At 45.4% G+C, this 22,967-nt stretch overlaps 1 protein-coding gene across 1 annotated transcript; it reads left to right on the plus strand.

Moving 5' to 3' along the window:
• Positions 1-1,921: 1,921 nt before the first annotated feature.
• LOC119392866 (uncharacterized) lies at positions 1,922-3,100 on the plus strand. Its single transcript, XM_037659798.1, has one exon. The coding sequence runs from the start codon at positions 1,922-1,924 to the stop codon at positions 3,098-3,100; it is 1,179 nt and encodes a 392-aa protein (XP_037515726.1).
• Positions 3,101-22,967: the final 19,867 nt, after the last annotated feature.

Here is a 22,967-nt window from a genome sequence, read left to right on the forward strand (position 1 = left end):
TTGTGACCTCTCTTTTCATTCCCAAAATTGGAGGTTTGTCTGTGTCTATGCTCCCTCAAAAGTAAACGAGAGGAAGGCTTTTTTCCTCTCCTTAGCTTCGTTGCTGAACGCTAACAGAAATTTGATAGTGTTGGGAGACTTTAATTGTGTTTGTGACTCTAGAGATCATTCATATATAACGAATCGTTATGATGCAAGTGCGGCTTTACTGCAGCAATTACTGAATGACCACAATCTAATAGATGTGGGAGCACATGCGCCCTCCTCGGTAAAGTTCACGCACTTTCAGGGTGTCCCACACGCTAGACTAGACCGTGTGTATGTATCTATAAACCTATGGTCTCACATTCATAACTATGCTGTAAAGCCCATATTTTTTACAGACCATTGCTTAGTAGCCGTTTCATGGGGTCCCCAAAATTTCGTAAGGTTCCTCCAAACTGGGAACTATGGAAGCTTAACGTACAGCTCTTGCGTGAGGAATGTTTCGAAAAAAATAGTCAACGAATTGCTACGTGAGGTAACACAATGTCGACAGCTGCCAATTTTTGCTCAGTGGGAAATGTTCAAAGAGAAAGTTAAGTATGAGGCAATTGGTATTTCATGCGAGTTGACCCAAAGAAAAACTGCTGAAAAACGTTATCTTTATGATTTACTTCATAAGCTCCATGCATTTGAAAGTCAAGAGCCGGGATTGTACGTTGATGAGATAAATTCGGTTCGAGCACAGATACAAAAACATGATGCAGAAGTATATAGAGGAGCAATGGTTCGTTCACGTGTTACTCGTTTCACTGATGAGGAACCCACAAAAAGCGCTCTTGGGGATGAAAAGCGGTATGCACTTTCTAAACAGATATTGCAAATTGAATCGCGTGGTTCTATTTGCACAGAGACATGTCAAATAAGAGCCGCATTCGAAGAGTATTATAAAAAACTATTTACCGCGGCTGAGCTCCGGGATGATTATGAAGAAAAAGCTGACCACTTTATTGCGCTTGTGCCACCCTTACAAGAGGACGACAGACTTAGTGTTGATGGGCCCATCACTAGGGAAGAAATAAGGTTTGCAATAAGCACGTTGCAGAAAAACAAAACTCCTGGCCCAGATGGCCTTAGTGCGGAATTTTACATAAAATTTCAAGAACTTCTGGTTCCTTTTCTTGAGCAACTTTTTAAGGAGGCTTATGAACGTGGTGAGCTTCCTCCTTCTTTCTATCAGGGCCACACAACATTAATACCAAAAAGTACTGACACTGAAGCGTTAAAGAGAGTTAACGGATATAGGCCTATATCATTATGTAACGTTGATTACAAAATATTTGCGAAATTGCTGACAAATCGCCTGCAGACAGTGATCACTAGATGTGTAGGTGACCACCAAACATGTGGAATTCGAGGCCGCTCTATACAAACAAATATCCATATAGCGCGGTCAGTCCTTGAATGTATCGATGGTAGTATGGACCAAGTAGCCCTTCTTCAAATAGACCTCGCTAAAGCCTTTGATAAGGTACAGCATGCTTTCCTGTTCAGGCTCCTAAGACATCTGCAGCTGGGTGACGTACTGTACAATGGTATTTCACTCTGTTATAAAAAGTGCACTACAAGGCTCATTGTAAACCGCACACTTTCGGATATAATAGAGTTAAATTCATCCGTACGTCAGGGGTGTCCGCTCTCGCCTTTGCTCTTTGCAATATACCTGGAACCACTATGTTTAAGTGTGCTTCTAAATTCTAGCATTAGAGGATACCGATATGAGGCTGAGGAAATTAAAGTTCTAGCTTATGCCGACGACATCGCCTTCTTTTGCACCGATAAACCTAGTGTTCAAGAAGCAGTAAACACTACGTTACGCTTCTGTGAAATCGCTGGAGCCAGTATAAATTTTGATAAAAGCAGAGGGTTCTGGCTGGGAATGTGGGCTCAAACTCCCTCAGTGTTCTCAAATATCCATTGGAATGCGACTGCTATGCGGTATCTTGGTGTGCCTCTTGATAACTATCGTAATAGCGGCCCACATTGGACGTCCGCGATAACTAATATCCGTCGAAAGGTGTCAACATGGCACGGACGAGACCTTTCCATTTTTTCAAGAGCTAAAGCGTGCAATGTATTTCTTGCATCAAAGCTTGTCTATGTTTTGCAGGTATTGCACTGCTCTCGTGTGCACATTCAAGCGTTTCACAGGATATTTGCTTGTTTTATTTGGGGCTCTTCATGGGAACCTATGAGAAGAGACAACCTTTTTCTTCCACTTGAGAAGGGCGGCCTCAGTCTGGTGCATTTGTTTGTGCGACAGTTGGTGTTGCGATTTTTTTATCTTAAAGACGTCTGTCACCCATTTTTGTTGGCAGTTCTTCGAAACCGTCTGAGTTATCATCTTCCTTTTCTTTATGTCACGACAAATGTTGCCAAGGAATCGCAGTTGTCGGGATTCTTAAAAGAAATTGTTGATACTGTCAACTTTTTGAAAACCAGATTTACATTAGAGTATTTATATAATATAGACAGAACAACGCTAACCGCTGCACTTGTGAATAGCCTTTTCCCAGAACCTGTATATCGACTGCCATATTTGTTTTTGCCTGGCCATGATGTATTATTCCGTGTACGTAGGATGTGCATATCGCCAGCAGCGAAAACGTTTTTCTTTAAACTGCACACATCCACTCTACCAGTGAAGAAATGGCTCAATGAAAAAGCAATATATGTGCCCTGGACTGTAAATTGTCGACTCTGTGACCAACCTGAGACGATAGAGCATTGTTTTATCCATTGTCGTGACGCATTTTATTTCTGGGACATTCTAAAGAGAACAATCAGAAAAGACCTTCCAATCGCAGCTCATGGTATTCGGTTCCTTCCTTTCAAAAAAAGCCCCACCAATAATACACCGTATGATTTATTTATGTTATTAGGACTTTATGCGCTATGGAAAAGTCGCATGATCGACAGGCACGCCGAGCCACCACGATCGACGAGGTCTGTCTTCCGAGAAGAAGCTGCTCAAGTGCGCAGTGTTGTTGAGACTTTTGAGCCCGTTCCGGAGTGGCTTGCACTTCTGGACGCTTGTGTGTGTTTGCCTGACTTTTGAACAGCCTCTTACTGTAGGCAACAATGTGGGTGTTCTGAATGTTAAGGTAATTCTAATGTGACGAAGTATGTAGTGTGTGGTTCACAGCAATAACGGGTCATATTTCCATGAATTAAAGAAAAAAAAAACAGCATGGCTCTGAGGTTGAATACTGGGCTCACACGCGGAGGGCGCAGGTTCGAACCTCGTTCCATCGTGGAATTTTTTTCTTATTTAGTTTTTTTTTCTTATTTCGAGCGATAGTGGTTACGGACACCGGTGGCGGCGGCGGACAACTACGGCGCCAAAAACGGCCCTTGTTGTGATCTCATAACAGCTTTCGCTGTAATAGTGAAAAACAAAGAAGGCCACCGAGCTGCGCTCTTCCTTCAGGCTTGGCACGGCTAGTGCGAAGCTGCCATACTAGGGAACAGGAAAGGCAACGGCGGCTGCAAGAACAGCCCGAAGCGATGGAAGCCCTACGCCAACGACGTGCCCGTAGATTTGTGAAAGGTGCGAACGCTCGGTTCTGGAGTTTGGAATCCGTGCCGTTACTAACCTAGCTAAAGCCTAGCAACAACCTAGAAGCAACCAGATTAGACTTCAGAATCGTCTAGTTTTGCTGTTTCAAGCCTTGCACGACTTAGTGCAAGCTTCGCCAATTTTTTCTTTGTCTGTTTTTTCTAGCGTTATTTATGCGTTCGTGCGTGCATGCGGGTGTGTGTGTGTGTGTGTGTGTGTGTGTGTGTGTGTGTGTGTGTGTGTGTGTGTGTGTTTGTGTGCTACATAAAAAAGGAGGAAATTTCCTGAGAATTCAATTCTATAGCTAAGTCGTCTAATTTCACTGCAAATATTGGCACGTGGGTTGTCTTGACACGCGATTTCCCGGTATGTCATTGAATCTTATCTCATTTACCTCTGGTTCAAGGTAGAGTTTCTCAAAACTAAGTTTCGCCCAGCGCGCTGTACCTTCTTGGCCGTCGCTGGTGGAACACGCTGCGAACATGTGCGGCGTCCGAACACGGAAAGGCCGGGATCAGAGCTCCTGTACTCGCCTCACGTGGTCCTCTTTGTATCCGCTTGCTGTCTGACCGTTTAACTCGCCGTTAGTCACTGTTGGGTCGAATGGCAGGTTCGCAAGTTATACCTTTCATTTCTTGCGAAATGCAATAATAAGAATTACGTGGGTTTTACGTGCTTAGCCACGATGTGATTATGAGGCACGCGGTAGTGGGTGACTCCGCATTAATGTCGACCACCTGCAGCTTAATCTAAGCAGACGGGTGTTATTAGCATTTCATCGCCATGGAAATTCGGCCACTATAGCTGGGAATCGAACCCGCGCTCTCAAGCTCAGCAGCGCGACACCTTACGTGATAAGCTACGGAAGTGGATAATAGCACAAATAATATCAACTTTAGCTCAGTATGAGGGATAGAGTATGGTGGGCTTGGTTGATGCGTAGTGCAAATGTTCTCGTGCCAGGATGCGAGCTGCTTCTAAAGCTCCTCACGCGTTGTTGATAACGGCCTGGTTTCGTTCGGTTTGTTTTGCCAAATGATATTCATTTGAGAGCCAGCCAATGTAGCCAAGTGTTTATAATAATTGTTCGGGTTTTACGTCCCAAAACCACGATATGCTTATGAGAGACGCCGTAGTGGAGCTCTCCGGAAATTTCGACCACCTGGGGTCCTTTACCGTGCGCCTAAATTTAGGCACACGGGCCTCTAGCATTTTGCGTCCGTCGAAATCCGGCCGTCGCGGTCGGGATTCGACCCCGATCAGCAACGTAAGCGTTTGTTCTTCGTCCATTGTTCTTTCTTGTGAGCTCTACGCAAACCACATCATGAATGCAAACGAGCCAACATATTTTCTATCTTGAATTCGTCAAAGTAGTGTCTTGTTCCCGCTACTCTTCTTTTTTCTAGAGCTTTGCCTATATTACACACGGTTTTGATGGAGTTCGTTGGATGTGAGTAAGCCCGACTGCTCAAGATGCGTCATGGACTGTGTGCGTGTGAAGTCTCCATCGAGGATCTGTAGAAATGGTGAAGTAAGAGCAGGCAACTGAAGTATGCGGGGAGAAGCACGCCCGAAGCAAAGAAAGGAGGGTATAGTGCACTTCAAATATTTGCACACTCGTTCAGCTGGGATGTACGTTACGCAAACTACCAGTTGTTTAAGTAACACAGCTGCATCATTGTTTTCTTTCCTTATGTAGCACACTATAGTCGTGTATGTCTATTCAATTGAATTACAAGAAGGGGTAAGTCTGGATCAAAATCGCGATGGACAGGAGGGATTCTGATCCAGATTTGCGCTGCCTGGTATGGTGGGTAATTTGAATTTTTATTCTCATGTTAGCGAAGTAAAGGTTATAGGAGAGCAAATGAAGACATGAAATGAAGATCACGTATAGAAGGAGAGAAACGAGAGGTCAAAGTAAAACTTGTTTCGTGAGTTTGGTGATTCAGAAGCCTTGGTCGTCTTGTGGTTAGCTTTGTGCGTGGCCAATTTCCTTGCCCACAGAGTGGAGGGAGTGTTTTACAAAGACTTCCCACAGTAAAGTATAAAGCTAATGTGCTGAGACGAAGTTGTGCTGATGGTAATAAAAATGATAGTTATGCCGCTAAAAAGCCAGAGTGAAATTACCCTGGATAAGGCGAATCTCTATGTAAGCATTCGCTGCTGCTTTCATAACGCCATTATTATTTGGTTCTGGTATTCTCTTACGATGCAGAAGCTGCTTATTATTAAAAGGTTTTTTCTTCGCCATTATTGCATTACTGATGGAACTTAACCATTATGACTAAACCAAAGTTTTGGTATAGTAATTGTTCGTAATGTAGCGAAGAGGAATGCCCAGCACCTCCATCAAAAATATAATAAAAGCGCTGGCCTGGGAGCGTCCGAGCAGGGACAGCAAGAGCTGTACAGGCGCAGGCAGCGTTGCAGCAAACACAGGCTGGGCAGCTCCAGCTCGTGCATCGAGCAGAGCTGGCGATGTGGCTGCAGCGCTGGGCATTCCTCTTCGCTACAATAAGAATAAGCATGGACCTTAAGTAGATTCGATCATCTTTGGCAGAACATAATTTTCCATTACATTGGACTTTAGGCTCAAGAATAGTGAAACGAAGGAATGGTATTTCCGCCCAGGTGTAAACTGTACTCTCAAATTCACCACATGTGCCCGTTCTTCCACACCACAGATTGCCTTCGAAATTCGAATCCCTACATACTGTCAGATACAGACATATCTGACTACCGCAAAAAAAAAAAACGGACAAGGGGAAGGCAACAGAGGGGACTCGGCGCTAACGAAGCTAGTACAGCTCGCTTCTCAATACTATGAGAGAAGCAATGGCCAAGTTAGCTGGTTTGCGAGCGATGCATAAAGAAACGAGCCGAACAAGTAAAAGCAATGCACCCACGCCGGAACATAACAGTAGCGTCGTGTTTACCGTGTCGGGGATTCTATGTGCCTTATCTCGAACTCCCTGAGCCATGACGAAAAACTTGCAATCATTCTCGCAAAAACAGCCGCATTGCACGTTGTGAAGGTTTCACGATACCTAGATTTTTTTAGCAACTTCCAATTCGCTTTGAGATTCTCTCTTATAACGAAATGAAAGCCGACACTTTGGTAGAGATATCAATTCGCCTGTCGGATACGACTCATTTACAATAAATCCTGCTCATCTGCGATTTCCGGTATGATTTAACTCGAAATGTGAGCATAAGCTCAAATTTTGAGTTCTACCATACCGGAAACAGTGCCCTGGAAACTAAGTTATGTGGTTATTCGAGCAAAAAATTGCCATCTGGTTGTGAGGCCCGCGTGATCTCCTGATTTTCTTTGAATTTCACCTAAACTAACTGACGAAAGCTTTTGCATTGCGCCTCCAATCGGAATGCGCTGGCTGCGGCCGTGATTGAATCAGTAATATCACGCACAGCTGCGCAGATATGCAGCCCCATCACTACTATAGGCCGTCTGGACGCCTAAAATAATATTTCTGTTGTCAGCCCGGTGCGCCACATTGCTGCTTTTCATGATGCGCTTTCCCACCAATAAATGTCATCTGAATCATACTTAACGCTGACCATAATTGAATTGAATGCAATAACCATAATTGGCGAGTCTGTTACGTGACTAAAGATCACGTAACCTAACGCAACAAGTAGTCACGAGACTAAAATCACGTTAACTAAAAATCACAAAACGTCGCGCAGCAACTCGTCACGTGACTAAAATCGCGTGAAAACTAGTCAAGTGACATGTTCGCGCCGAAAAATACGTAACACGTGCGTAGTGCGGAGAACTGACCGAAACCGAAGAAGAATAGCCAAGCCAAGCCATACTTAGTAGTCAGTACTACTAGCAAACACTTGGAAGAAGCTAGCTCGAACACTAGCTCCGCTTTCGGTTCTAGCCTTGCGCGACTAGTGGAAACTGCGCACACTTTTTTTTTCTTTTTCAGCATCTCAAGTGCGTCTCTGTATGCTTTGTTCATCCCTAGAAGATTTGAGTCTCCCAGTCTGCGAGTTCTTCCATATATTTACTTTTATTGCTGCAGATCATGCCTAGTTCTGGTACTCTCCTTGCCTTCTCTCTCTCTCGCTCTTTTCTGCCCTTGCCTTTTATGAGTCTTCCAGTTGTACTTATAGTATCTCACGGTTAGTTAACTTTACAGGGGCGCCCAATAATTATTGAAAGCCTACGCTGTATAAGCAAAATTTTGTACTTTATACTTTTTTTAGTCAATTGGTAGTTAGCGAGCGAAATTATCATCACGAACATTCAGCCTTTTCCCGAGTTTTCATCTTTTATCGTCAAAAGCAGAACTTCGTGCTTTATCTTCTTCGTCTGGAGTTATTAACATTCGTGTGTTCTTTTTTCTTGCTACGTATTCTTTTAGGACACAGCGCTTTTCCCCATCCACTTTGATAAGCGCATTTAAGATAATTAAAAGCAATTAATGGAAAAGCTGTAAAATAAATACCTGGCGCTGCGAAGAACGGGCTTGGGCGAACACTGCCGCGCAGACAGTAGATGCGTGTTGAGTCGGATAGCAATTACTCATCCGCCTGTGTTCAAGTTACGGGGTCATTAAAACGCGTCGACCGTGCTGGTTTGCGAATGTTGAGAGCAACAGAAATTTATTACGGATAAAACTGGAGATTAGAATAGAACATTCTGATATTTCTTTCGTGGTGCAGATAATAGTCCCACTGCAATAGTGAAATCGACAAAGCGTCCACTTCTTAAGCACTTAGAAGGATGAATTATAGGGAAAGACTGCAATACATTTTGAAGTGAAGCGCTAAAAAAACTTCGTGCACGGCGTTTACACAAATACACAGACGTCACTGCATTGCTGAAAGTGTCTGTTAGGGTAAACACATCGACCGGAGACTTCATGAAAGCATAAATGGTCATATTGCTCTGATGCTATGACACAACTTCCTGTGTGAACCGAACAAGCCGTGCCCCTGCATGAGGTCAGTATTGATGTAGACAAACTGTGCACTAACGTTGACAAACTGTGCAATAAGTTAATAAAAAGGTTTACACACTAAATTCAAAAGAAGGCTACGGCATATTTTGTGTCTCGCTTGTTGATTTGTACTAGAGAAATACGAATGCCTGAATTGAATTTTACCTGCAGGCCGAAAACATATAAAGATGACTTTAAAAGGCTATGTAGAAAGAAAAACATTTCACGAAAATGCCACTGTACTATGCGTACAGTGCACATACGGCCGCTCTCACAAAGACAGTTGGCGCTTAAGCATTACAACATCGGCCAGTTAACCTATAACTTAACAAGAAGGGATGTTAAACGTGTAGTTACACCACGAAATCGCAAACGTTCTATCGCGAGGCGCTTTTATGTATGCATCGAAAGCCATCTCCGCGATAGCTGAGATTGGTCAGAGTCTCGAAAAGAACGCCCCGAGGCTGCAGCGTTTATCTTGCTGATTTAAGTCAGCGTCGGGGTCACGGAAAGCAGCCGCAGCATTTGCATAAACTGCCACCCGAAAGCGATGTAACCCGGCGGCTGGGACTCCCCTCTGAGTCGGCGTGTCGTATAGTGCGCAGCTTTATCCCGCGCTTGCTCTGGGTCTCAGCAATCGCGATGCTTTCGCGATCTCGTACGCGACGCGGAATTGGAAGCTACGCGTGAATGGAATGAGGCGGCCAAGGCAGCGGTTGGCCGGTATGAAGCTGGTACGCGTGTACTGAGCCCTCTGCAGTGTGATGATGGTAGTGCATATATCTTTCCTGGTTTGTGTGGCAGGCACCATCGGAAGTTTCTCGGAAAGCTCGAGTTATGAAGCTGTGCGCAACAGCACCAAGGTCGTCGTGTCTGCTACTCGTCGTTTAATGAGAGAGATAGAGAGAAAGAAAATAAGTAAAAGCGAAGAAGTTCTTCAAAACGAGCAGCCAATTTGCTACCCTACACTGGGGTTAAAGGAATGTAGACTGGAAAGAGCAAAAGAGGCAGAAAGTCAGAACTGCACATGCGCAGTAGTACGGACAGATCGAATACAATAGGACACTGCGATTAGTGCTTATGTGATGGAAGCGACTTCAGCTGTCTGGCATCCTACTCCAAGATCGTTAAGAGATAAGGTGATAGAGAGATGTTATGCGGAAGGCTGGTAGGTTAAGCGAAATAAGAGTATCAAGTTAGCTACCCTGCTATGTGCAGTGGCTAATCCGCACTGCAGCGGTGTGTAACCCTGCAGCAATGTTCCAGGGTGATGAGTTTTCTGCGTCATCGATGTAAATAAATGAACTGATCAATGCTGCTAGTTTATATGCTTGAAGGAAAGGAGATCATTTTAAGGGCTCGTTTATCTTTGTTAGACACAATATTAATGAGAACTAACAGACAATAACGCCAAGGAAAGTATAGAGGGTGTTATCTGTAGTATTTAGAATGTAAATGTGAAGAAAGTAAAGTGGACGAAAAGATGTCTTGCCGCCGGCAGGGACCGAACCTGCGACCTTCGAATAACGCGTCCGAAGGTCGCAGGTTCGGTCCCTGCCGGCGGCAAGTCATCTTTTCGTCCACTTTACTTTCTTCACATTTACATTCTAAATACTACAGATAACACCCCCTATACTTTCCTTGGAGTTATTGTCTGTTAGTTCTCATTAATATAGTTTCTATGCTAGTTTCTCATGTCCTTTGCTTGTTCCTTCTCTTTCAACTATTCATCCCAGAATTTCAGAAGACTTGAAAGTCCGCTACGTGACTGACGATCCACTCTTACACTACGGTAACGGTTATGCATGCATTCTTAAATTCAAATTCACTGTGCGCTGGGAGCTATCGTGTCCGACTGTCAATTACGCTTTGACCAATGATTCTTCACTGCCTTACCTTGCCTCCTTTCCTTATCTCTTTATTATTACTTCCTGTGGCTGTAAAACCTTATTTTGTGCGCAATCTTCAAGACACAACACGCAGCTGGGATCCGCTTTCGTTTCAGCGGTAACGTTATTTGTTCCGTTTTTTTTTAGTTTAATAGCAACCGCGCAGCCCGCACCAAAGCATATTAGATTTTCTCAAAGAAGAATTCTCTCGTGTACGGAAGAGTATTTCGTTTCAATAGAGTTGAGATTCCAAAACTTCAATGTGTATTATTTGGAGCCCCTGAGATACGTCAGTAATAAATTTACATCAAAGCCTTATACGGCTTCTTTATGTTCGCATTGGGCGCATCGTGGTAGAACACAAGACTGACTTTGGTATGAATTCATGTGCGTAAAGCTCTTCACAAGATGAGCTAGCGAAAGAGGCTGACATGCAGTCGCTGGTGCTTCCGGAGCGTTTCGCTATTTCTTCTTCTAGAGGGAGGGAGGGGGGGGAGGGAGGAGTCGGGAGAGGCATGGATGAGGGGTGGAAGCAACGTGCTTTCTTATTACGCCCTTCTTACACTTGAAATATGTATCCGTGAACACTATGACACAGTGCAGCTTCGATATTTCAGTTAACGTTATATTTAATGGTTCCAATTCATCGGCTGGGATGAGCTCAGTGTGGCATTATACATATGTGGTGAACCTGCAGCAACTACTCTAAGGTGTCACCATACGAGGCCATCAACTGACGTAGTAAGGACGAAAGGAAAACAGCTCTATTGAGCCTCGATTTGCTATTGGCCGCGAAAGGAGTACGTAACCCTCAGCTGAAGGCAGTGCCTCAGGCGCGATTGATTGATTGATTGATTGATTGATTGATTGATGATTGATTGATTGATTGATTGATTGATTGATTGATTGATTGATTGATTGATTGTGCGAGATACCTCCTGTTAGGCTGTTACTTATTCCCTCTTTTGTTCCTGCCTTTCTACCTGTGTCATCTTCAATTCAAAATGTCTGGAAGCTCTCCAAGCTTCCCTGATGCCTTGATGCAGCCCCTCTTTTACTCTTGATTGCAGTGCACTACTTTCTTGTGAGCTAACAAAAAAAAAGCACGCTACCAGTCTGCTAATACTTTCTAAGAGGCAAGAACACATATCGATAAATAGTTGATGCACAGTAGCAGTAGTTTTCTAAGTCAAAAATAATAAATAGGTACGTAAAGGAATACCACAATGTAAACGTGATCTAAGAGGAAGAAGTCGGAGTGTTATAAATGATTACGGGAGACCGCGAATCCTCTCAGACATCCAATTTATTGAACGCATTCTTCAAACGTCGAGAATAGATATTTGTTCTCCGATGCTTGACTTCAAGTCTATTGGAGTCGTTTTTTTTTTGTTGTTTTTAGGGTCTTACGCTGATCGGCCAAATAACCTCGTTGCAGTGTACAAACACGCCACACATTTTCAGGTAGAATAACAGGATAACCGACCTGATGTTGTTACAAGTCTTACTGACCAGAAGATATCCGAATGAACTATGCCGACAGCAAGTAGCGATATTTCGGTCGCAAAAAAAAAAAGAAACATGGCTTAAATTCTGAAACTGTTACTGATTCACTCTCTTCATCCGTTTAGTCATTATTTCCTAGTGTAAGGAAGACCCTGATTGCTTGCGCAAAGTAAAATAAAAGACGATGCTGTAACCCTCTTTTACATGTAAATGTTTGCGTTCTTCCGTTGTGACGCCTTGTCGTTTATTTTTAAGTCGAATTCGGCTTGACACTCGACTTCAGGTAGAGTACGAATTTCATTTGTTACAAAGTACTTAATGAATGCGTTGTAGATGCTAAAAACACAAATCTTGAGGCCAATATAATCTTCATTTTATTGCACCGTACGGAGGCGGCGATGCAAGTGTGAATAACAATTACAAACAACGACAACTGCAGGAAAAATACTGCCAGGCTCATTCATGCATACTCCCAAAACGGCTCGAAGGCGAGAGCCATCTTCTTCTTTTCCCTCACAGTCGATGCGTTGATCCTCCCCGGCTCCCTCCGAGAGCTTTACGCATTCAACGTGGTTTAGCACCGCCTCCGGAGATTGGAAGCATTGGAATATTTCTGCACCTAATCTGCTTTTACATTGCCTGCGTGATCAGCCGATCTTTGACCAAGCGATGATGTCATGTGATGACGTCATCATGTGACGTCACGTTACCTGACGTCATAGTGCCTTCCTTATGGCGCAGTTGTGATGTAGCAGATTTTCGCGATCTGTGAGGTTATGATGACGTAATGTGGGGACGTCATCACCTGACGATGTTTTTTGCATCACTTGTGTTGACGCCGACAGTCAAATTTCGCGTTTGGTTAGGCATCTAAGGCTTTCGCCTTGATAAGCCTGAGTAAGTGTGAGATCGACGAGAACCTCTGGAAAGTAGCAGTGCAAATATTAGAAGATAGGTTGCCGTTCTGGAGAAATAAAAAAAATCAAAGTTTGTGAAGCAATAGTGATGCCTTTTCAATTGCATTTTGTTTCAGTTTAAACAAGATGCTTGATACTGAAGAGCATGATATTCGAGTCTGTTCAAAACTTGTTCGTGCTAGCGCTGAATCCAAATATCTTAAATGCCGCTCCGATATGTATTGCAATAACCAATGTACACAATAAACATTTTTACACCCTTAAGGGTGTAAATTGGTTTGTCGCCAGACGGACAACCTTAGGGTGTTATTGACTACACCCTTCAATTAGGGTGTTAATTTAACACCCTAAAGAAAGGGTGTTCAGCAAAAATTTTATGGGGTGTTAGGGTGTTAGCTAGTATTAACACCCTTTCGTATGGGTGTTGGAAGGGTGCACACGATTCCTTTAGCGTCATGTGTAATGGCCGAAACAGAAGCTTTAGGTGGTCACAAAGGGCGTCATGCATGTGTTCCTGCGCATGTCATTAATTCGGGGTGTACTACCGAATTTGCACAAACGCGTCTTCATATTGGTTTGGCAAAGGTCGTGTTCACATAAGGAGGGCTTGGTTGGAAAGACACCCCGAATTAGTGAAATCTGTAGTGATCCATGCGTAAGCCTCGTGCGTTAATCTGAAGCTTCAAATTCGGTCATCACCCACTTGTGCTGCATATTAAGGATCATGGAATAAAATCAGAAGTAGTACACACATATAAATATGTATATACAACATCATGTACGAGCATATGTACAAAGCAATGCTTAATATGGCTTCCACATCCAGTCAAACTGGTCTGCAAAACGTAACTCTTGATTTTCAAAAAATATAAAATATTTATTGTATGCTGTGATACAGAAAAGTATGAAAAATTGGGAAAAAACAGGCATGGGTAATGATCAAACTTTTTTTACGTACAACAAAATTTGTGTTATGTGCACTTTGACAACAAACATAAGCTGATCGAACCTGCCAATGAAGGTGCCTGATACTTGAAAATGATTTGTTAGATGAAAATAATGAATTCCTTATTAAGATGCCTTGAATAGTCAAAAAATCTAAAACATTCTTACTGTGCTCGAAAACTAACAGACCTTCGCATTATATCAACACTAAAAATATAATTCATGCAAACAGATGCCGAAAATCGCCCGTTGTACTAAAAATTGCAAAACTGAAAAGGGCGCTCTCATACAGCAAGCCGTTTCATTGTCCTTAACAGAAATTGTTCATGTTTGAGCTCGAGGTAGGGGAAATCTGCAAAACCGCAAGTAGATGCACTTGGACCCACTGGAACCCCACTGTCTAGTTGATGCAACGTATGGCACCTCTGAAATACCGCTGTCAGTAGATGGAGCACAAGGGATTGCAAGAATGTCACCCTGCATTGAAGAATAAAATGCATTGTGATTGTGTACTGCATATGCACCTTGTACTACAGCGCAAACACAATCGTAAACACGTTCCCGCTATTTATTGTGTACTTGTGTGTTCGAGCACTAATACAACGTGAATACGCACCTACTTCCCCAGACCCGTTCGCTACAGTATAATGTCCTGTACAGTGCAGAAAATTTAGTGCCAGTGTAATGGCATGCATAATTAGTTGCGCAGGGAACAAACGGCAAAGGGAACAAAGCTGATGCTATGGGCGCTACTGGTCTCCCTGTGCATTAAAAAAAGAAGGCGCACACAGTGGTGAACAGTTTCTACAGCTGCTTCTGTTTTACGAGCTCGAAAAAATTAATATATGGAGCACCTACTAGCTCTGTGATCAACCTAGGCGAAATATTGTGCTGTAATAACTGTCATATTGGCCTCGAGGAGTTACGGAGTCGCCCTCTATCGGACGCGCCTCGATTGCGTGCTAGGCAGGATGCCGCCGGCGCGCTCCCCATAGGTTTTGCTGGCGGCGCTCTACAAAAACACTTCGCGGAAGCCCTCCAGGGCATTTCTGTAAGTACTTTCGAAATGAACTGTGTTCTTTACTGTCAAGATAATCATTTTCGACGAACTGAAAGCACAAGATAGTCTACAGTCGCTGTCTCTTTGCAGAAAACCGAGCACCCGCTTCACGCTGTCACCGCGTTGGAGACCCCTGAACCGGCTTCTTGCGTGAAGGTAGTCATTCGCTGAGTGCAAACTATATGAAATATCTCGTTAGAGTAGGCTGCCTGTATAACCAAACGGAGCATAACAGAAAGAAGCCTCAAGCCAGCGATCGCACGGGTTCGCGACGACTGACGGTGCCTCTACATGTATGAGCGTCTGCATGTATGTTCGTACTGATGGTTTCGCTTTTGCTACGAGCGCGTTTTGGCACCGCGCTGTGAACTTTAGGCCGCAAAACATGAGAATTTGTGAGTAAACAAACAACTACTGTTGTGCGGACGCTATCAGAGCAGTTCAAAAACAATTTCCGTACAACTGCGGCTTCGCGGTGCGCATGACAACTTTGTGATGCTGCCGTCCCGACGATTCAGTGTTTTTTTTTTCTTTTTCGGTCTAAATTCGGGTACGTTTCAATGTCATTTGACAAGTTGTCTCGCACTGCGTATTGATCGGTCTTCTCAGCGGGCAAATGCCGCTGCTTCTGTTTCTTTATTCAGCGCATTCGATCGTTTCGTTTGGTGCTCACACAAAACGTGAGCAAATGCGATGCCTTTTTTTAATGCTCCTTAATTATCGTTCCGTTTGCATTCCAGTGAACTTGCCGCTCTCTGTGATCAACAAATTCATAGACCAAAGCTTCACCACTTCGAGATTGCTGGTGGAAGGAGAACCAGTCTACGAGACCGAGGATGTAGTAGCATGCGACGCCTAGGAAAAGAAAGAAAATACAGTAACGCGGGAGAATCAGTACATCGACTGACAAGAAGAAGATGGCTTTCGCCTTCTAGTCATCTTTAACGAATGCATAAGGGACCCTGTGCGTTTTTTAATTCAACGTATCTAAACAATGACTTGTGCATCTGCAGCCGATTTTGTGGACGCTGAGCACGGGACCGACGATCAAGAGGTCGCATTGGAGGGTTCTGAGATGGCATCGCACGTGGTAAAATGTAGCGCTTTTACCATCCTGTGGCCGACAAGGATCATTTGCCGGCGGGAAGCGCGCGCGAGCCATCGTCTCAGTGCGCGCTGTCTGCTACTCACCGAACATCGCAGGCCCGACGCAGTAACAAAAGTCTTCGTCGCGGAAGTGCTTGTTGCACACAAGACTAGTAGCGGATGGCTACTTGCCGGTTCTTAGCTTTACAACCCATGCTTCACGCTGTTTCTTGTCCCGCGGTTACCAGTGCAGGCTGACACTGGGCTCCTTTGCGTAAGCGCGGCGCTGCGGCACCGAGCGGTAGAGCCCCATGTTCGTCGCCTTCGGAGGCAGCCACTCTATTAAAATGGTTTCAATTGAGTAGAAAATGAGAGAAAACTTCCGAATTTGAACAGACCGCGGCGCATGTGGGACTTGAAACTCGTTTTCAAAGCACGCGGCAGTGCGCCACAAGCAGCCGACGCGGCCGCGGAGACCACGTGATCCTGCCAAGTACGTCACGCCGACGGTGGCGCCGGCGTTTCCAGTGGTGGGCCTCGAGGCCAATACGCAACAAATGAAACCAACAGACAATAATAAGCGCTGTCTAACAAAGAAACTAGCCCTCGAACAATTACTTTCCTTTAATAACAATTTTAGTTGTGTACTTGATCGGTAGTACATAGGTGTGTGCATGTATTCAGAATTTCGAATACGAATCGAGTATTTCGGTAATATATTAATTATTAGCATATTGGGCTAAAAATGTGAAATCACGCTTTTTGGAATATTCGGACAAATTCGAACAAATGAAGACTTGAGTGCTACGCATTCATGTCTTTTAAGTAAGTTATCACTAACACGTAATCGTTCTAAGCCTGCTATGGTTAAAACGTAATTGCGACGAATCGCCAAGTAAGACTACCCTGTCGTCGTGGCTGGCCATATGCATACAGGTTGGCGCATGCCGCGATCACGATTTGTCGCGGAAAGATTAACCGCGACCCTCAACTCGTGATATGGCCGACGCCACGCGAAAGGTCTTTCGTCCTTTGGGAAAGCGAAAGGCCTATCAATAAGTCTGACTTCAGCGCGAATGCATGCGGCAACGCCGTTACAGATAAACAACGGAAAGCACGAAAAACGCGGTTACGGCCACCTATGAACTTGTCAGTACGGCACAGCCCTATAACCATAAGAAAGTGAAGCCATCTGCCACAGCGCTGTTGTATGCGTGCTGCGCGGATTAAATAGGTGACGAGCCAAACGCGCCTGGCCGCCATTGGCTGCCACCTTCGTTCCTTGTGATGAACCGCGCGCGAAGTACGCGTCCGTCGCGGAAACTAAAACAGCTGGCCCTCGCAAGGCCTTTCGCTTTCCCAAAGGACGAAATATCTTTTGCGTGGCGTCGGCCATATCAAGAGTTGAGGGACACGGTTAACCTTTCCGCGACAAATTGTGATCGCGGCATACGCCAACCGGTAGGCATATGGCCAGCCACTACGACAGGGGCGATTCGTCGCAATTACGTCTTAACCTTAGCAGGCTTGGAACGATTACGGGTGCGAAGAATATTCTCCAACAGGAGGTCGGCAACCTGAAGCCCGCGAGGCAGTATTATGTGGGCCCCCACACAACGTCAGGACCTCTCCCCCCCCCCCCCCTCATCCTTTCACTACGTATCTGAAGACCGACATGGCAGTTCTGACCTCAAATGGGGTTAGACAAGAACAAAAATTGTTTGCAGTTGGCATTACAACGACTGTTTGTAAATTGCAACCTTAGGAGATGCGTGCTAAACACAAACGTGATTTCCATTCCAGTTTTGTACGTTATTGTTCGTTCCACGAATTCGTTTGCTTTGACTGCAAACCGTCCATAACGCTGAGAACATGGACCGTCAAAATAAGTTGCGCCGCGCGCGATAGAGGCCGAAAGGGGAGGATTAACCGGTTGGAAAACGTGAAACTGCACGTGCCAAAGATAATGATGTGTGTGTATGTGTGTGGGGGTGGGGCGGGGGGAAGGGCCCCCGAAACAGCACAATGCAAAGAAAACACGAACAAGCAGCAGCAGCGAGTGTTTCGTTTACGTAAATTTTTTCATATTTTTCTTGTTTCGTGTGCAGCTTAACACGGGCGTTATGAGTCCCCAAGTAGCCCAATTGTCGATCCTGTTGCATTATATAACCTAGGTAGGTGTCCCGCCGCATTGTACCAGCTCAGGTAGACATTCACTTACATCCGAGTATTACACACGCGCTTTGAGGTATAGTGACAAAATGGCTGTGCGCAGCGGTCCACAGCCAAATGTAACATGAAGCGCGAAACAGCCACTGCCCGACACCGCGGACGGCGCACTTTCGACGCTGAAACGATTCGCTTCACGAAGGTAGAGAACAAGGCGCGGATTCGAAGCGCGGCCGGCGCGACAGCAAATAAAGAAAGGACGAAAGAGTTCAGAACAACGGGTGCTTTGCCTGCGCGAAACTCGTCGCAGGCGGAAGCGGCCGCCAAGCTTCCCTGTTCCATTTAGCAGTGAACCGCTCCGTACATACAATGACATCTCACGCAATACACAAACGCTAACCACAACAACATAAAAGAGAAAGCAGGTACTCGCCTGGAACATTCGTGATGATAAGATCCCATACCGCCAACAATGTCGTGACAATGGCACGGCTGAATCTCAACGTATCCGTTTTCGACAGCGTACAGCCACTTTCGCTGAGAAGACGCATGGCTAACGCACAACGTAGGGGCGACATCTTAGATCACACCACTCACAGCTGCACAACATGTAAGTTAACACATCGCTGTACGCGAACGAAAACCAAACTATACCGCACGACGACGCACAACCAGCACAACCACAGCCAAGCGAGAACGAAGCGCAGCGCGGCCGGCGCGGCTTCCCCTGGCTTCCAGGCTAAAGCACCCCACGTGATTCTACGCGCTATCACGTGACTGCCGACTGTTTCCATCGCCAAGAGCGCTAGGAGCAAAGGAGGGAGCGCACAGCCTTGGCTTCCGAGATGGAAGGTGCGCTATCTCGGAGGCGATGGCATAGTTTGTAAGAATGGCAGACTGGGCGTGTTGGTTTAGCATATTTGAAGTGTAAGGCGCGGTAACGACGACGGACAGTACGCACACGCTTGTGACAGCGCGTGATGGGCATATAAACTGTGCTGTTTTCGAAGTAAACATTGTTGAAAGTGGCGCTCTGTGTGTGTACCTTACACTTCAAATACGATGTCATAGCGTGCGTAGTTTTTGCTCCCTCCCGCAGTTGCCGTAGTCTTCGTCTTTTCTCACCCTTGAGCAGTGGGATGGGAGTTGGCAGTGCGTGCGCCGTGCCGTGCATTCAGCCATCATTGGGTTTACAGCATATGACTAGCACTTATTGTCATGCCGTAAGTTTTACGAGCATGCGCGGTCATGCACGCGCTGCGCTAAATCGGCGCAGCATGTGAGGCGACATGTATACATGCATGGAGTTCGTGGTGTCCTAAGAACTCTCTTATGCAAAGGTGAGCGCAGGGAGGGGGGGGGGGGGCGGCCGCTTTCTCAAGTAATCTGTAAGGGGGCGCCAATTCTGCCCCATACATTACTCTGTCGAACCTCTCGCGTCATCTTTAATGCGCAGGGTTATGGCTGCGCATGCTCTTCGGCAATAATGTCAACCGAGGACCTTCGATGGTGAATACGAAGCACAATTTACCTCCTACCTTTACCCCCGGTGGCCGTCGGGAGAAGCACGCCATCGATTCATTTTCATTTTTGCATCCATGGCTCATCCATGGTTGACCTTGTTTTGTTCCTTTCGGACTCGACAAAGTGCAAAGGGGGGGGGGGGGGAGAAATCTGATGGAGAAATCTGAGCACGCCTATGTTCTCATTTTCTGCGTTCGGTAGCGAGGTGCTAACATTATTGTTACTCATGTGTGTCCCCTTAAGGTGACATTGATTTCTTTCCGAGTCTTTGGTTACCTTTTCCAAGTGCTTCTGTGCGGAAATAACGTGGAGAAATTGTGCGGCCAGTTTTTGGCATCGTATATGGAACCGATAATGATTCCCCTACAGGTTTCCTTTGCATGGATGAGTGGCACGAATTCGGGTGTCGAAGTGTTAGTTTCCGTAATGTTTACATTAGCTGGCTAATTAGTACCACAAGGCAGGTGTCATTGTGTCCCATCTTGTTTAATGGACCTCAGTGAGGCCTCGGCTTACTCTAATGTTTGTGGACGAAAAATTCATATCACAGATACATTTTCCACTGCACGCGCGTAAACAAGTGGGTCGTGAAACTTTATGCATCAGTGTGTAATGTATGCATATTTATGTATGTCAGAATTGCGTGCTCTATGTTGTATACATTCCGCACGTACAATTGTACTATATTAGCCTATATCTTGGTCTGTTCAAAGTAATTCTTTTTTTGTCCGTCTTATTGGCTAAGCGAGCAATTAAAAGTGTTCATACCGAAACTTGTAAAAAGTGTTCATGCCGACGGGATGTTTTCTGTCCCACTTACAGCTTTATACCCAGAAAGTTTTTGTAATGAATTCAACTTTTGTTCTAAATTGCTTCTACATTTGTATATGTGCCCTCGTATAAATGTTCATGCGGTTGATATACATGTATTGTGGAAAATATGAAACGGTAGGGCACACCTCGAGCCTGTGCAAAAAAAAGTGTTTGCTGATTTTCTTGTACATTTTCTCGAGTCTTGTAGTATTTTGTGAAGCAATAATACTTCGTCATTTGTCTATGGTATGGTATAATAAACTTTATTAAGGTCCAGCTGCAGGGCGTGTCTCAACACGCAGCGGGCCGCTCCCACGTAGGGACCGTATGTGAAAATAAAATATCACAAGAATCAACATTGTGCCAATGGCTCCACCATTTCCTTGTTTCCGTAATGTCACTGACATCGTAACCTTAGAAAAGGCAGTACAACAAAAGACGCATTACGCAACGCACGCGATTTTAATATGCATGCATGGATGCAGCTTAGTGCTTCAATGTGTACCCTTCACTTCTTCCATTAACACCCTTATGAAAGACATTAACACCTTTTTTCCGCGCACACCCTTCTCTTAGGGTGTATATAAAGAAAAAAAGGGTGTTGTGCAATGGAAAAAAGGGTGGTAATGTCATTAACACCCTTTTTACACCCTTAAGGGTGTAAAAATGTTAAGTGTGATAGGCCGTCTGCGAAATTTCTATCAAACAGGCTTGCTTTATTATTTTGTGTAAATATTTGTCGCGTACCGACCTTGCGAGGAGATATCAAACAAAATGGCGACAAACATTTCCCGTCGCTAGCATCGTACCCCTTGCTCTGCATCTAATTAAAACACGGGACGTGGCCGTAGTATCGGCCCTGCGCAAACTCGATTACGAAACCTATTTTCGCAAGCCTGGATAATTTTTGTTACTAACTATAAACTTCTTCAATTTCACATTCATCGCGTTTTACTCAACACACGACCCACGTCACGGCGTAAGACCAGCTTTTGTAAATTCTCTCGGTATGCCCGTCTACGTTTGAGCTTTAAAAGCTCCCTTCTTTTTTTTTCTGAGGCCTCGCTGTCATTTCAGTTACCTCTAAGCTGCTCGCCCACCTTTTATACACGGTAGGCTTGGTTCTCTTTTGGCACGCAAAGGCCGCGTAAGCTGCTTTATCTCCGCACGGCAGACACACCGAGCGCATCTTCGCGGACGTTGATTGGGCAAGCCGATGTGTGTATACTGTAACCAGCGTGGTCCCCGAAAGCTCGCTCTGCAGCTTAGAATCTCCATCGAACAGACGTCACATGGAGGAGGTTCGAACCGCCGCTGCTACTGTACATCCATCCCCCGTCAGCTACGGTAGACTGTCGCTGTGAGCGCGCCTCAATGGGAACAAGGGAGGGCAGAGAGGTGCGGGGGGGGGGGGGGGGGGAATTTAAGCCTGGCGAATTCATCCATCTTCTAAGTATCGCCGGTTCACACTTGTTTAGAAAGTCAGAGGCTCCGTCGCCTGCCCTATTGGTGTCGCTGCTGTACGCCTGTTGAGATAAGCCGTGTTGGTTCTCATTTTAGTCTCATGTTCTTCCTTCCTTGCGCAAGGACCTATCAGCGTTACAGGTGGTGTTGCTTCAAATGGTGCAAGCTTAGGATTTTGCGCTGACACCATGTGTTAACTCACAAAGGTGTTCTGACGCGACCATAAAATTAGCGTCACGCTTACACGCGAGATGGTGCAATACTGGCAAAAATTTTTTTACTTCGTGGGCTGGTACAAAATACGGGCTCTGCGAAAAATAAAGAAAGCAACTCGGTGTGACCGTATTATAATCATCATCAGCAGCAGCAGTAGCATCATCAACAAAGCGTGCGGCTACTCGCGTGACCTCCCAAGCTCAGATGATGATGACGATGATGTTGAATTACAGCTCAGCCCTTTTCAGAGGGTTGGTAGCTTTTAACGACCCGCTGCTTTCACATTTCTCTTGGTGGTGATGGTGGTGGTGTATACTCTTTACTACACCCAAAAAGAGGGGACCAGTGCGAAGACTGGTTGCGCTGCTTAGTGTGACGCCTGATGCGATCCTACGTGCTGAGGAAGCAGCGCTAAAGACAGGACAAATATGAGAGGAGACAACCACGGCACCGATGAGTAGAAATAGCCGCGGAAGATCGAGTGACTTATATAGCACAGTGGTGCTCGTGGAAGCGGGCGCCGCAAAGTCAGCAGCAGCGGAAGGTTAAGCTCTGGCTCCGAAAGCAGCCGAGGAAGAAAGAGGCGGCGAAGCGGAAGCCACAACCGCCCATAGGGCAGAAGCAGTTCCTCTGCCACGAGCGTGGGCTCGACGCGCAGCGAGTGGCGACGAGATGTTCTCGTTCTCATTCACCTAAACACAGTGGCTCACACCCACTGTGGTGGATTGTCCAGAATTGGGTGGTTGTATTGGGCTGTTGTTAAGAATGGGAAATGTAAACCACCCGTGAGGGGAGAACAGG

Source organism: Rhipicephalus sanguineus, chromosome 5 (assembly GCF_013339695.2).
Source record: "Rhipicephalus sanguineus isolate Rsan-2018 chromosome 5, BIME_Rsan_1.4, whole genome shotgun sequence".
Classification (NCBI taxonomy): domain Eukaryota; kingdom Metazoa; phylum Arthropoda; class Arachnida; order Ixodida; family Ixodidae; genus Rhipicephalus; species Rhipicephalus sanguineus.